At 39.9% G+C, this 12881-nt stretch overlaps 1 protein-coding gene across 1 annotated transcript in view; it reads left to right on the plus strand.

Moving 5' to 3' along the window:
- Nucleotides 1-9529, plus strand: part of brdt (bromodomain, testis-specific) — a 34604-nt gene extending 25075 nt beyond the window's left edge. Inside the window, exons 10-13 of the mRNA XM_080196462.1 lie at nt 2625-2815; nt 8818-9098; nt 9187-9306; nt 9390-9529. Coding sequence (XP_080052588.1) covers nt 2625-2815; nt 8818-9098; nt 9187-9306; nt 9390-9529 — 732 coding nt within the window. The remainder of the gene's footprint in view (nt 1-2624; nt 2816-8817; nt 9099-9186; nt 9307-9389) is intronic.
- The last annotated feature ends 3352 nt before the right edge of the window (nt 9530-12881 follow it).

A 12881-nucleotide genomic window follows, 5' to 3' on the forward strand; every position in this document is an offset into this window, starting at 1 on the left:
GGCAGAGGTATTGAACATATCTTTTGTATCTATAAGTTACATACCAAAAGGGTAACTTAGATGCTTACAAGTGAGGAAATTGAGATAAATATTAAAGAAACTTAGGAGACTAAAATCCAACAAATCCTTAGAATCTGATGGGCTATCCCCTAGTGCTCTAGAGGAGATAGCTGTAATGATAATGGATGCACTGGTTATGATTTTCCAAATTTCCAGTAGATTAGCGAATGTGATGTTGCTATTCAAGAAAGGAGGTAGAGAGAAAACTGCAAGTCAGTTAGTCTGGATCAATCATGGAGAAAATGCTGGAACCTATTAGGCAAGTATTAACACTGCACATAGTTAATATAGTTTTATGAAAGGGAAATAGTGCTTGACAAATTTATCACAAATTTTTCAAGATTTAACTTGTATGGCAAACCAGTAGATATTACTATACACGTATTTACAAAAGGCAAGTTGTCAATGAGCAAGATGAGGACTCATTTTAGAAGGTAATATTAGGGAACATTAGAGCAGAGACTAGATAATGATTATGAAGCAAAGAGTAGGGGTAATTGGGGCATTTTCAAGTTGTCAGGCTGTGAAGGATCAGTGTTTGGACCTCATTTACTTGCAAATAATAACTTGAACAAAGAGGCAATGAGTAATGTATCTAAGTTTCCTGAGGATGCAAAGCTAGGTGGAAACTTAAGTTGTGAGGAGGACACGAAGCTCAGAGATAGGCATTTTGAGTGGGCAACAAGGTGTCAGATGGCGTGTAATAGGGGGAAGGTGAGTTTATTCATTTTTAACATAATAGAAAAGGAGATTATTTTTGAGAGGCACAACACTTGCAATTCGGAAAGACTTGGATGTGCTTGTACAAGGAGCACACATTAGCATGCAAGTACAGCAAATAATTAGGAAGGTAAATGCATGGTGACACAGTGGTTAGCATGACTGCCTCACAGCATCAGGGACCCGGGTTCAATTCCGACCTCTGTCTCTGTGTGGAGTTTGCACAAACTCCCTGTGTTTTCATGGATTTCCTCCATGTCTGCGTGGGTTTTTTCCCAAACTCCAGAAATGTGTGGGTTAGGTTGACTGGCCATGGAAAATTGTCCATTAGTGTCAGGGTAGGTTTGTGGGGTTACAAGGATAGGATCTGTGTGGGATCGTGGTTGGTATGGGCTAAATGACCAGTTTCGCACTATAGGGATTCTATGATTCTAAATGGCATATTAGTCTTTTTTGCGAAGAGATTGGAGTACAGGAATAAAGAAGTTTTGCTGCAATTGTACAGGGCTTTGGTGAGAGTTTACATGGAATACTGCATGCTGTTTTAGCTTCCAAATTTAAGAATGGATATATGTGCACTGGAAGCAATTTAGAAAAGGTTCACTTGGCTGATTCCTGGGATGAAGAGTCCTCCCCCTCCCCCACCCCACCAGAGAACAATCGTGTCTCCCTCTCTCTCCCACGCACCATCCCCCCCTCCCCCCCCCCCCCCCCGCATCAGAGAATGACCTACTCCTGCTCCTATGTCCCTGTGTTACTAGTGAACAACAATCATGATTTTTTTTTGGAATGATTATGCTGAGATTTACATTCAGCAATCAGAATAGTTTGATGTCAGAGTTTAGCCAATACCATTCTGTGTTTTATTTGAGTAGTCATCTAGACTAGCAAGATTTATTGCAAAATAGTGTGGAAGTTGATGCCACCATAACTAGGCTGCAGTTTTAATCATCAAGTCAACATTTCGGCAGGTCATACCTGGTTCAGCTGGCGTACCCACGTAAACATTGGCAAAATATGGATATTAGTTTGTTATGCCAACAGAACTGAAGCAGAAGCAGTGCTTCAATGCTGGATACATGCCCATTGCCTCACTGCTGTCAGCTCAGTGAGATAGAATATCTGCGCCGGTCAGCTACTGCTCATATATAATGCTGATTTTGCTGATATCCTATTAAATATTGCTGATACCCAATTAAATTCTCTGCCCGTTGAAGTGGTGGAGGCTACCTCGCTAAATATTTTTAAGACGCGGGTTGATGGGTTTTTGATAAGAGAGGGGATTAAGGGTTATGGGGAGAGGGCGGGAATGTGGAACTGAGCCACGACAGATCAGCCATGATCTTATTGAATGGCGGGGCAGGCTCGAAGGGCTAGATGGCCTACTCCTGCTCCTATTTCTTATGTTCTTATGTTCTTATGTTCAAAGTTCAACAGGTTGGGCCGAAAAGATTCTGAGGGGGTTTGATAGGATAGATGCTGAGATGAAGTTTCCCTATCGGGCAATCCAGAGCTAGGCACAGTGGAGTCTTCCATTTATGAGGAGACATTATTTCCTGCAGGTCATTGTCCTTGGAATTCTCTTCCACAGAAAACAGTGGGGGTGATCATTAAATATATTCAAGGCAAACTTGTAGATTGTTGACAAGGGAATTGTGTTATGGGGACAGGCAGGAAAATGGAGGTAATGCCACAATCCAATCAACCATGATCTTATTGAATGGCAGAACATGCTGGATGGGCTGGGTGCTTTTGCTCTTTTTTGGTATGGCCTTGAGAAAATAATTTGTTCTCCTATAACTTGAGTTTTCTCATTTGACCTCTATCAATATTATCCCTGACAGTTAAAAGCAGTACATGATCAGCTTAAAGCCTTAGCACGAGCTCCGTTGTCCAGGAAGAAGAAAAAGAGCAAAGTCAAAAAGGAAAAGAAGAGGAAAGATAAAAAGAAACTGAAGAAAAATTGTGAAAGGAAGAAACTCAAATCTAAGCAATTGCAGAAAAAGAAATTGAAGAAAGCCTTGATAGAAAAAAGGTACAATCACATTCTCTCATCACCTGAAGACATTGACTTGTCCTCGAGTGCAGAAAAGATGGAAAGGAATGTTGGTCCAAACTAAATTTCTTTTACTTTTAGTTGGTTAGATGTCTCTTTAAATCCAATGATAATTTTTTTTTACTTTTTTTTAAAGGCCGTATTTGTTGCCAAATGCCAGGCATGCGCAGTTGTACTGTTTTACTCTGACATCATTGAAAGTGATAGTCTATCAGCAACCAGCAGCAGAGATATTTATCAAATAACTATTAAAGACAGTTATTTTACAAAGCCTCATCTTTTCCAAATCAGTGGAGCTCTCCAGAATCCAGCAGATTTGAATGTTCAGACCTGTCTGATGCTTATTTTGAGTATTTTGTTTCTGATGTCCGTTTTTATTTGTCACTCCCCTGCCCTGAGCATTTTGTTTGTTTTTTCCCCCCTGGAATAGGTGTGAACTTAGGCTCAAGTTTTTGCATATTTTCCTACAGGCTGCAGAAATGGAGGATGCCTATTTAAAATAGAAATTTCCAATGATTGCTTAGTGTTTTTGAATGGAATTTTACAAAATGTAGAAGTACTTAGTTTAGAAGTATTTATTAATACAAACTTTCAGAAGTTAGAGGACTGTTTAGCTAATCTGTCAGTGGTTTGTAGGGAGAATGAGTCAATGGGAAGAATTATGGGTGACAGCGTTCTAATATTCAAAGACATTTCTTCCATATCCCACCTTTGCAGCTCCAGGGCTGCTCCAAGTTGGATCTTGCTGCTGTCCACCCAGTCTGAGTCTTGTGGCAGGTGAGCAGTCAGGTTGTAAGCTTCCCACAGTTTGTGTCTCCTGCTCTGGCCCTCTTTCCCCTTAACCTGGATGCATTAGCAAGCTGCAAACACTGGGAAAAATGAACAAATGCCGGTATTAATTACTTTGGTGATATGGAGGCTAAATTGAATTGATGTATTATTGTCACATGTATTGGGATACAGTGAAAAGGATTGTTTCTAGAGTGCTATACAGACAAAACATACCATTCATACAGTACATAGGAGAGAAGGAAAGGAGAGGATGCAGCATATAGTGTTGCATTTACTAATAGGGTGTAAAGAAAGATTAGCTTATTGTTTGGTAGGAGCTTTCAAAAGCCTGATGGCACCAGGAAAGAAGCTGTTCTTGAGTCTGTGTCAAAAGTTCCCCCTCCTTCCCATCCCTGAAACTATGGAGAGGCTGCACTCTGCCTGCCCATCTTAAGGCTCAAACTGGGTGAACAGCTTCAGGATTAGAATAAGATCCAACTGGCACTGTCTCCCTGCAAATGACGTCAATGATTTTCTGCACCTGCATGGACAAGTGGATGACTGTTTTGCATCATCAAGAGACAATGTGTTGAATTTTTGACCCAAAGCAATTAACATGAGCATCTGTTCACTTTCCTCAGCAGCATTAGCTTATCTCCTTGAACTTTTTAAAAATTGTATTCAGGCAACACCGATTACATTCTGCAGGACACACCCCAGCATGCGCCACAGCCAATTGATTATTTCTGAAATCTGCTTACTGTTAAGTAGGTAAACATGGCAGGTCACTTATGCTGAGCAAGACCAACAAATATTCATATTAACCATTGGTCTGTCATTGGTGGTGTTGGTTAAGAGATAAAGCTAGCACGAGGGGGCATGGCTTTAAATTAAGGGGGGGGTAGTTATAGGACGGATGTCAGGGGGTAGGTTCTTTACCCAGAGGGTGGTGAGGGATTGGAATGCCCTGCCTGCTGCGGTTGTAAATGCGCCTAGTTTGGGGGCGTTTAAGAGATCCGTGGATAGGTTTATGGACGAAAAGGGATTGGTTTAGGTTAGTGGGTCATTGTTTTTTAACTGGTCGGCGCAACATCGTGGGCCGAAGGGTCTGTTCTGCGCTGTAATGTTCTATGTTCTATGTTCTATAAATGTTGACTGAGACACCGAGAGACTGTCACTGTCCTTCCCAGGAAGGATCCTTTGAGATCAGGTAACTCCTCATTTTGACATCTATCAAAAGATGCACCTCCAACTATGTAGAAGTTCCCCAGTAATGCATCGTCATAATTCGTTATTTCCATAGTGGTTAAAGTGGTTTGACCATACACATGTAAGTAAAGAATGACCTAGGTGTTATGAGAGCCTATTCAAAATTAATTTCACTTGGAAAAATCCCAAGCTACTTGTGTGGGCATCCTTGCTTATCTCTTTTACTTAGCAACAAGTCTGTTTTATGTTTCTCAATATTCATATTCTAATTTCTGGATCGTCCCTTCCTGAATTCTAAAATGCTTCCAATTCTCAGGCTTAATACTTTATTTGTCAACTTTGTAAGCGATTTCCTTTGATCTGTTGTCAACCACAGTCAATTGACTTGTCCCCTGTAGGGTTCTTGGGCCTTGAAAGAATGTATATTTGTTGATAACCATGCATTAGCTCTTTAACTCTAGTCATTGCCTGTCTTCTGTCATACCATTCAGTATGTTTTCCCAATCCACCAGAGCCCACTTTGCTCATAGTTAACTTAGATTTAAGACCTTACTTTTGGACTGAACTGCAAGGTTTTCAAACTTAATGAAAGATTCCATCATATAATGGTCACCCTTCCCTAAAGGTTATTTAATTAACGCAGTTATTAGTTAATCCCCTCTCATTGCAAAATGCAACTAGATCTAAAATAATCTGTTCCCTGCTTAGTTCGTCAACATGCAGCTCCAGAAAACCATCTTGCAGACACACATTTGATATTTGCATTCATTCTTTACTGTTTAAGAGCATTCATTTTAATATCCAATATCTTGCGAAAAAGCCTTCATTACACTTCCAGATTTTTTTGGCTATCTGTGGCCTCATTCACTAGATAAATACCAAGAATATTTGCTACCCACTTGTGGGACTCTGATAATACTGCTGCCTTACAGCACCAAGGACACTGGATCAATTCCCACCTTGGGTCACTCTATGCGGAATCTGCATGTTCTCCCAATGTCTGCATGGGCTTCTTCCGGGTGCTCCAGTTTTCTCCCACAGTCCGAAAGACGTGCTGATTAGATGCATTGGCCATGCTAAATTCTCCTTCAGTATACTCGAACAGGTGCCGGAGTGTAGCAACTAGGGGATTTTCACAGTAACTTCATTGCAGTGTTAATGTAAGTTTAATTGCAACACTAATAAATAAACTTTAAACCCCAGAGTGCCCACAGCTACATACAATACTCCTGCTGCAATCTAACTTAAATCACTAAAATGTTTTAAGTGAACAACAGGTTTGTGGCTAAAGAAAAAAAGTAATTTGCTTTCTATTAATGATTCATGAGATTTGAGCAATGCTTGCATTGCCAACCCCAATAGCTCAAATGATGGTGATTGGCTGCAGCCTATCTGGTGTGGGTACAGCCACAGTGCAGTTAGGAAGGAAATGCTGGATTTTTCACCTTGCAACAGTGAACAAAGTGTCACAGTTCCAACTCAGGATGGTGTGAGACTGGGAATGGAAGTTGTGGATGGTGGTGTTCCCATGTTGTCTACTGCCCAGGTTTTTCCAGATGGTAAAGATTGTGGATTTGGCGGGTGCTGCTGAAGCAGACTTGACAGGTTGCTGCACTGTTTCTAGTTGGTTCACACAGCTGCTGTTGTGTTGGTGGTGGAAGGAATGAATGTTTAAGGTGGCGAATATAGTGCCAATAGAGAAGTCTGTGTTGTCCTTTTACGGTGTTGAGTTGAACATTAGAATTGCACACATCTAGGCAAGTGGAGAGTGGTCCACTCTCTGTTTAAACTAGTATATCCAGTTCTGCATCTCACTCTGTAACCAAAAAAAGAATTAAAATTGTGACTCGTCAGTTGATCTTAAATTGTGAAATCCAGAGTTAGGCTTCATCAACCCAAAGGACATCTATTTTTGGAATTCAGGAAACCTATAGGATCTAGTTCAGGTTTAAAGAGTCCAATACTTGTGCAATAGAGGGTAGTGTAATTTGATTCCACTGTATGGCTTGTAACATAACCAAACTATATATACCCCCTGAATGAATGATGTAGCATGCTGAGACCTTCCACTTTTTAGCAGTGCCATTTTTGTGATACCTCATGTAGCTGAACATTTGTCATCTGGTTGTGTTTTTGCTTTTGGCGTCGTTGCTTTTCAGTATGGCAATTGAATGGCTTATGTTATTTCAGAGAGCACTTAAAAACTTGCCAGTTGCTCATCAACTTGAAATACAATCCCTAGTTAGCCAGTCACTCTTAAGGACTAGTGCAGCAGTTCCAAAACACAACTGGATTGCCATGTCCTCCTCTTCCGTTTGTCTCTTGAAAGAGTTTTCCTTTTTCTTGTGTCTTTTGAACATAAGAACATAAGAAATAGGAGCAGGAGTAGGCCATCTAGCCCTTCGAGCCTGCCCCGCCATTCAATAAGATCATGGCTGATCTGTTGTGGCTCAGTTCCACTTTCCCGCCCTCTCCCCATACCCCTTAATCCCCTCTCTTATCAAGAACCCATCAACCCGCTTCTTAAAAATATTTAGCGAGGCAGCCTCCACCACTTCAACGGGCAGAGAATTCCAGAGATTCACCACCCTTTGAGTGAAGAAGTTCCTCCTCAACTCCGTTCTAAACCGCCTCCCCTTTATCTTGAGGCTGTGCCCCCTAGTCCTACTGTCTTTTTTGAGCGGGAAGAGTCTCTCCACCTCTATCCTATCCATCCCATTCATCATCTTATACGTCTCAATGAGATCTCCCCTCATTCTTCTAAACTCTAACGAGTACAAGCCTAGTTTATTCAGCCTCTCCTCATAGCTCAATCCCCTCAACTCCGGTATCAGCCTAGTAAACCTCCTCTGCACTCCCTCCAGGGCCAAAATATCCTTGCGCAGGTGCGGCGCCCAAAACTGCACACAGTACTCCAGCTGCGGCCTCACCAATGCCCTATACAGCTGCAGCAAGACCTCCCTACTTTTATATTCAATCCCCCTCGCTATGAAGGCCAGCATCCCATTTGCCTTCCTGACCACCTGCTGCACCTGCAAGCTGGGTTTTTGCGCTTCTTCCACAATTGACTCTAATCTCCCTTCTATCCTTTTCTCTCTCCACTCCTCATTCTATGTTTTGTTTGGCTCCAATTCACTCTGTTTTCTCCTCTGCCATTCATGTTACTTTTTCTCTATCCTTTTTATCATCTTGGCCAAAGAAAGAAGCCTTTTGATAAAATACTCATGATGTGACAGCAACATTAATGCATTATTATCTGGTTAACTTATGGTGCAAATATAGTGTGATGTCAATAGAAGACACCAAACAGTATCATAGAATCCCTACAGTGCAGAAGGAAGCCATTCAGCCCCTCAAGCCTGCATCAGCAACTATCCCACCCAGGCCCTATCTCTGTAACCCCACACATTTAACCTGCTAATCCCCTGACACTAAGGGGCAATTTAGCACGGCCAATCCACCTAACCTGCAGATCTTTAGACTATGGGAGGAAACCGGAGTACCTGGTTTGTGTCCAACTTGCGGTTGCAGCAATTTATGATCCAATATCTCTATTTTCGGCTCCCTTGCTCTACTGCACTCCGTAAAGCAAAAACTCCCAAGGATGTTGTTTGCAGTAAACAAAATAATACAAATTATAATGCTTTACCATGGTTCTGGATGCTGCAATTTCCAAATGAGATACTAAGGCAATTGATTACAAATTACATTGCTGTCAATTAGAGAGTGTGACATTCAGTATCTTGAGCACTTGTTCAAAAAAGCTTCATACACAAGATTTTTTTTGGCATTTTTAGTAATAACCTGAGGACACAAAATTGTTCTAATGCTATGAAGCCTTATTTTTCGTTGTGACTTGCATGCAAAACTTGATTCCATTGTCACTTCCTAGCATTGAAAATTTGACTTCACGTAGTAAGCAGAGTGGTGTTTGTGGCACCACTTTCATTGAACAGGACAATTTTAAATACTAATGCTAATAAGTGCACTTTACAATGCAGGGAATCAAAAAATAAACAGCAAGCACCTGAATGTGATTCAGAAGATGATGCCAAGCCCATGTCTTACGATGAAAAAAGACAATTAAGTCTAGATATAAACAAGCTTCCTGGTGACAAATTGGGACGCATTGTCCACATAATACAGACAAGAGAACCCTCCTTAAGAGACTCAAATCCAGATGAGATAGAAATTGACTTTGAAACTTTAAAACCCTCTACATTGAGAGACCTACAAAGGCATGTTATGACTTGTCTGAGGAAAAAACCAAGAAAGCCTTCATGTAAGTATGAAATTCTCTAGAACGTATTTTATCTCATTTAGAATGATGGCTAGCCTAATGCGTTTTTTTGGATGTCTGTGTCGTGTAGCTAAAAAATCTTTAGGAAAATCAAAGGAAGAAATTCAACTGGAGAAAAGGCAAGAGCTGGAAAAAAGATTACAGGATGTGAGTGGACATCTGAACTCTGGAAAGAAACAAAACAAAAACTGTATGTACTGGGATTGTTCAATCTGTAATAATCTGCTCTTTCCTTTTGTCTTCAAATTAAGTGTTCTAACATTTTTTACACAGCCCAGAAGAATAATCCAGTTCAAGAGATGAGCCAATGTTCCCGATTAAGTGAAAGCAGCAGCAGTTCCTCAGACTCAGGAAGTGACAGCACCAGTAGTGACTCTAGTTCTTCAGATAGCAGTGATACTGAATCAGGTTAGGTACCAATCTCTGTACATGACTTAAGACAGCTGAGTTAATATCAAATGCTACCATCTCCCACCTCTGCTGCTCAAACTATCTTTTCAATAACATTTGTCATGGATAATTACAGAAAACTGGTATAGTTATTAATAATGGGTCTTGTGTAATGCAATATTGGAAGCAGAAGTATTCTTTGAATCACTTCCTAATAACTTAGTAGTCACGTACATATTGATAGAGCAATGTATTTCATCTAAACGTACAAAGTTGGTAGCGAGAAGGGACTAGCTAGTCCATCCAGCCTGTCCCAGCAATTCTTCATTTTTTTAAGAAGTCTGAAAACACCAATCTGTTACAATACAAGTGTTTTGCTTAAGGTGGTAAATATCAAGCAAAATTATCTGCGAATTTAGGCCAATTGACCTGTAATGAAATCTGCAGATTATACCCAGCAAGTCAAGTCAGCATTAGTAGAGGAAAAAGAGCTTATATTTAACTTTGTCTGATCACATGATAAAAGGCTTATACGTACTTGACATTTCTTTGCAGGTGCTAGCTGACATGCTTTGTATTTCCAGGATTTGCTGCTTTTCCATTTATTTTCAAATTGTTTAGAGTTGGCTAAAACTTGGCTTGCAAGACTGATGTTTCATATTTTTAATTTACTGCATTACTGGAATTCACTATAAGCCCTTCACTAATGTAATGTTTCAAAGTGTTGTGATTTTCTATTTGGTGCATAATGCAGATTGAGACGCCAATTAACTATTTTCTGGTTTTGTGTTAGTGTAACTGATGTTTCTGATTTGGCTTTTGTAATACAGTTTTCACATAATTACAGTACAGTTTCTTACAGCTGTCAATGATTGGAGTAGGGTCAATGTTCGGAATTGAACACACTAGAAATGCTTTCCATGTTTTATTTATTAATTTTGTGATTGGAGAAATAATTTAACATGGCTTTTGAAATGTTAATTTGTCAGAAAATTTGTGTTTATGATTACATTATAGCATCATCTCAGTTGTCAGGCTGGTATGGGGTTGGCGGGTGGAAAGGGGTACTTTATTGCCTGGGTACAAATATTAATGGTCAGGCTGTCAGAAAGCTTTTGCCGTTTGAAGTTTCTCATAGGTGGTGAACTGAGCTAGAATTTACATCTCCTTGATCAGCTGTAGAAATTGCAATATGATATAGTTAATCTGTTTTGTAGCAGAATGTGGTATTCCTCATGTCTGTCAGCATCAATCCTTAATGTGTTATTAGGAAGCATTCTTTTCCCCAGGCTGAACTGTCTGCTACTTAATCTCTTTCACCTTTTCAACTGCTATTGGAATTTGGCTGACTCCAAGTCAATTCACTTGCATTCAGCAACTACAATTATTTCAAGAGTCTTACTCTGTCAGGATGAGTTCTTTCTGACTTGAATATATTGGCTAAAATTGAAGTTCTATTTTTGCGTTTTTACAATTGGACTGAATTAAAAATCAGAAATCTAACATGCCAAATAAAATTAAGGTGGTATGGTGGCACGGTGGTTAGCATGGTGCCTCACTGTACCAGGGACCTGGGTTCGATTCCCAGCTTGGGTCATTGTGCAGAGTCTGCAATTCTCCCCGTATCTGTGTGGGTTTCATCCAGGTGCTCCAGTTTCTTCCCACAGTCCAAAAGACGTGCTGGTTAGATGCATTGGCCATGCTAAATTCACCCTCAGTGTACCTGAAAAAGCGCCGGAGTGTAGCGACTAGGGGATTTTTACAATAGCTGTTAATGTAAGCCTACTTGTTGATTCTAATAAAAAAAAAGTTTTGTCGTGACTAAAGTGTGTTTATTTTGTCAAAAGTTTCCTAAATGCTTTTGGTATTTTGCATTGGAGGTTTAATCCCCTCCATTATTCAGTAATAGTTTATAAATGGGGCTTTTTATTGTTGCTACAGTGGAAAGTTTGTAGATTTCAATGGGACAGTTCTATATGTTGAACAAATCTATCTTGTATAACTTATCATATATCACTTTGAGACCTTTAATTTTTGTATAATGTACATCTAACAGAAATAGTATTTATTATGTAAGGCAATGCTTTTTCATCAATTGTTTACAATTTCATTTCTTTAAATACATGCATTTACATCACTTATCTTGTGCTAGATCTCATGTAAAAGTCACTCATGAAATAGATGATTCATTTTTGCCGCAAAGTTTCTGTGAAATCCTAGTTACATTAACATTCTGTTCCCTTTAAAGGAGCAAGGAGCATTTGTACCTGTTTTTGTTCGTTTTACTCTGCTTCCTTTCATGTTGAAGGAAATAAAAGGGAAGATGCAGATTTGTGAACTTTTATATGTGCAAGCTAAACATTCACTCTGTACCAATAGTCTTGTAAATTGTTATTTGCAGAACATTAAGCTAAATAGCAGCATGTTTTCATTATGACATTACAGAATTGTAGCTGTCTACTTGGAAAATACACAGCTGTTTTCTCTATCATACAAATCTTCCCATTAGAAGTTTTTTGATTTCAAGGTCAAATTTATTTTTAAATCTATTTAGATGAAATACTGTTGTCTGCTCCCCAAGTCCCTTTTCTCTCTCCTCCTGCATCTTGTACTTTGATCTTACAGAAACCAAAACAAAAGCCAACAGATGTGTAATCCTAAATCAATTTTCCTTTTTATCTCAACATTTCTCTTGTTCTCCCTTATTTTCACTCACTCACTCACCATTTTGCCACAAAAGTTCATCATTAATTTCATTATTTTTTAATACTTCTTCATGGGATGTGGGTGTCACTAGCTAGGCCAGCATTTGTTACCTATCCCTTCTTCCCTTGAACCTAGTGTCTTGCTCGGCTATTTCAGAGAGTCAACCATATTGCTGTGGACCTGCAGCCACATGGCTAGATCGGGTAAGGACGGCATATTTCAAAAGAGCAAATGAAATTACAGCACAGGAACAGGCTCTTCTGCCTTCCAAGCCTGCATCAACCATGCTGCCCAACTGAACTAAAACTCCCTACCGTTCCAGGGACCATATCTCTCCATTCCCATCCTATTCATGTATTTGTCCAGACGCCCCTTAAAAGTCACTATCGTATCTGCTTCCACTATCTCCCGCAGCAGCAAGTTCCAGGCACCTACCCCCCTCTCTTTCTTCCCTAAAGGACATTAATGAATGAGATGGGTTTTTATGATTTAATTGTTTTGTGGTCATTATTACTGCAACTAATTTTCAAGTACATTTTTATTAAGTGACTATTACTTGCAGTTGCTACCATGGTGGGAATTGAACCCATGTCCCCAGAGCATTAGCCTGGCCTTTGGGTTGCTGGTCAGTGACATTACTGCTGTACCTCACTACCATCTCCCTTAACT

The sequence above is a fragment of the Carcharhinus amblyrhynchos genome, chromosome 9 (genome assembly GCF_965287045.1).
Source record: "Carcharhinus amblyrhynchos chromosome 9, sCarAmb.v2.hapA, whole genome shotgun sequence".
Lineage (NCBI taxonomy): Eukaryota > Metazoa > Chordata > Chondrichthyes > Carcharhiniformes > Carcharhinidae > Carcharhinus > Carcharhinus amblyrhynchos.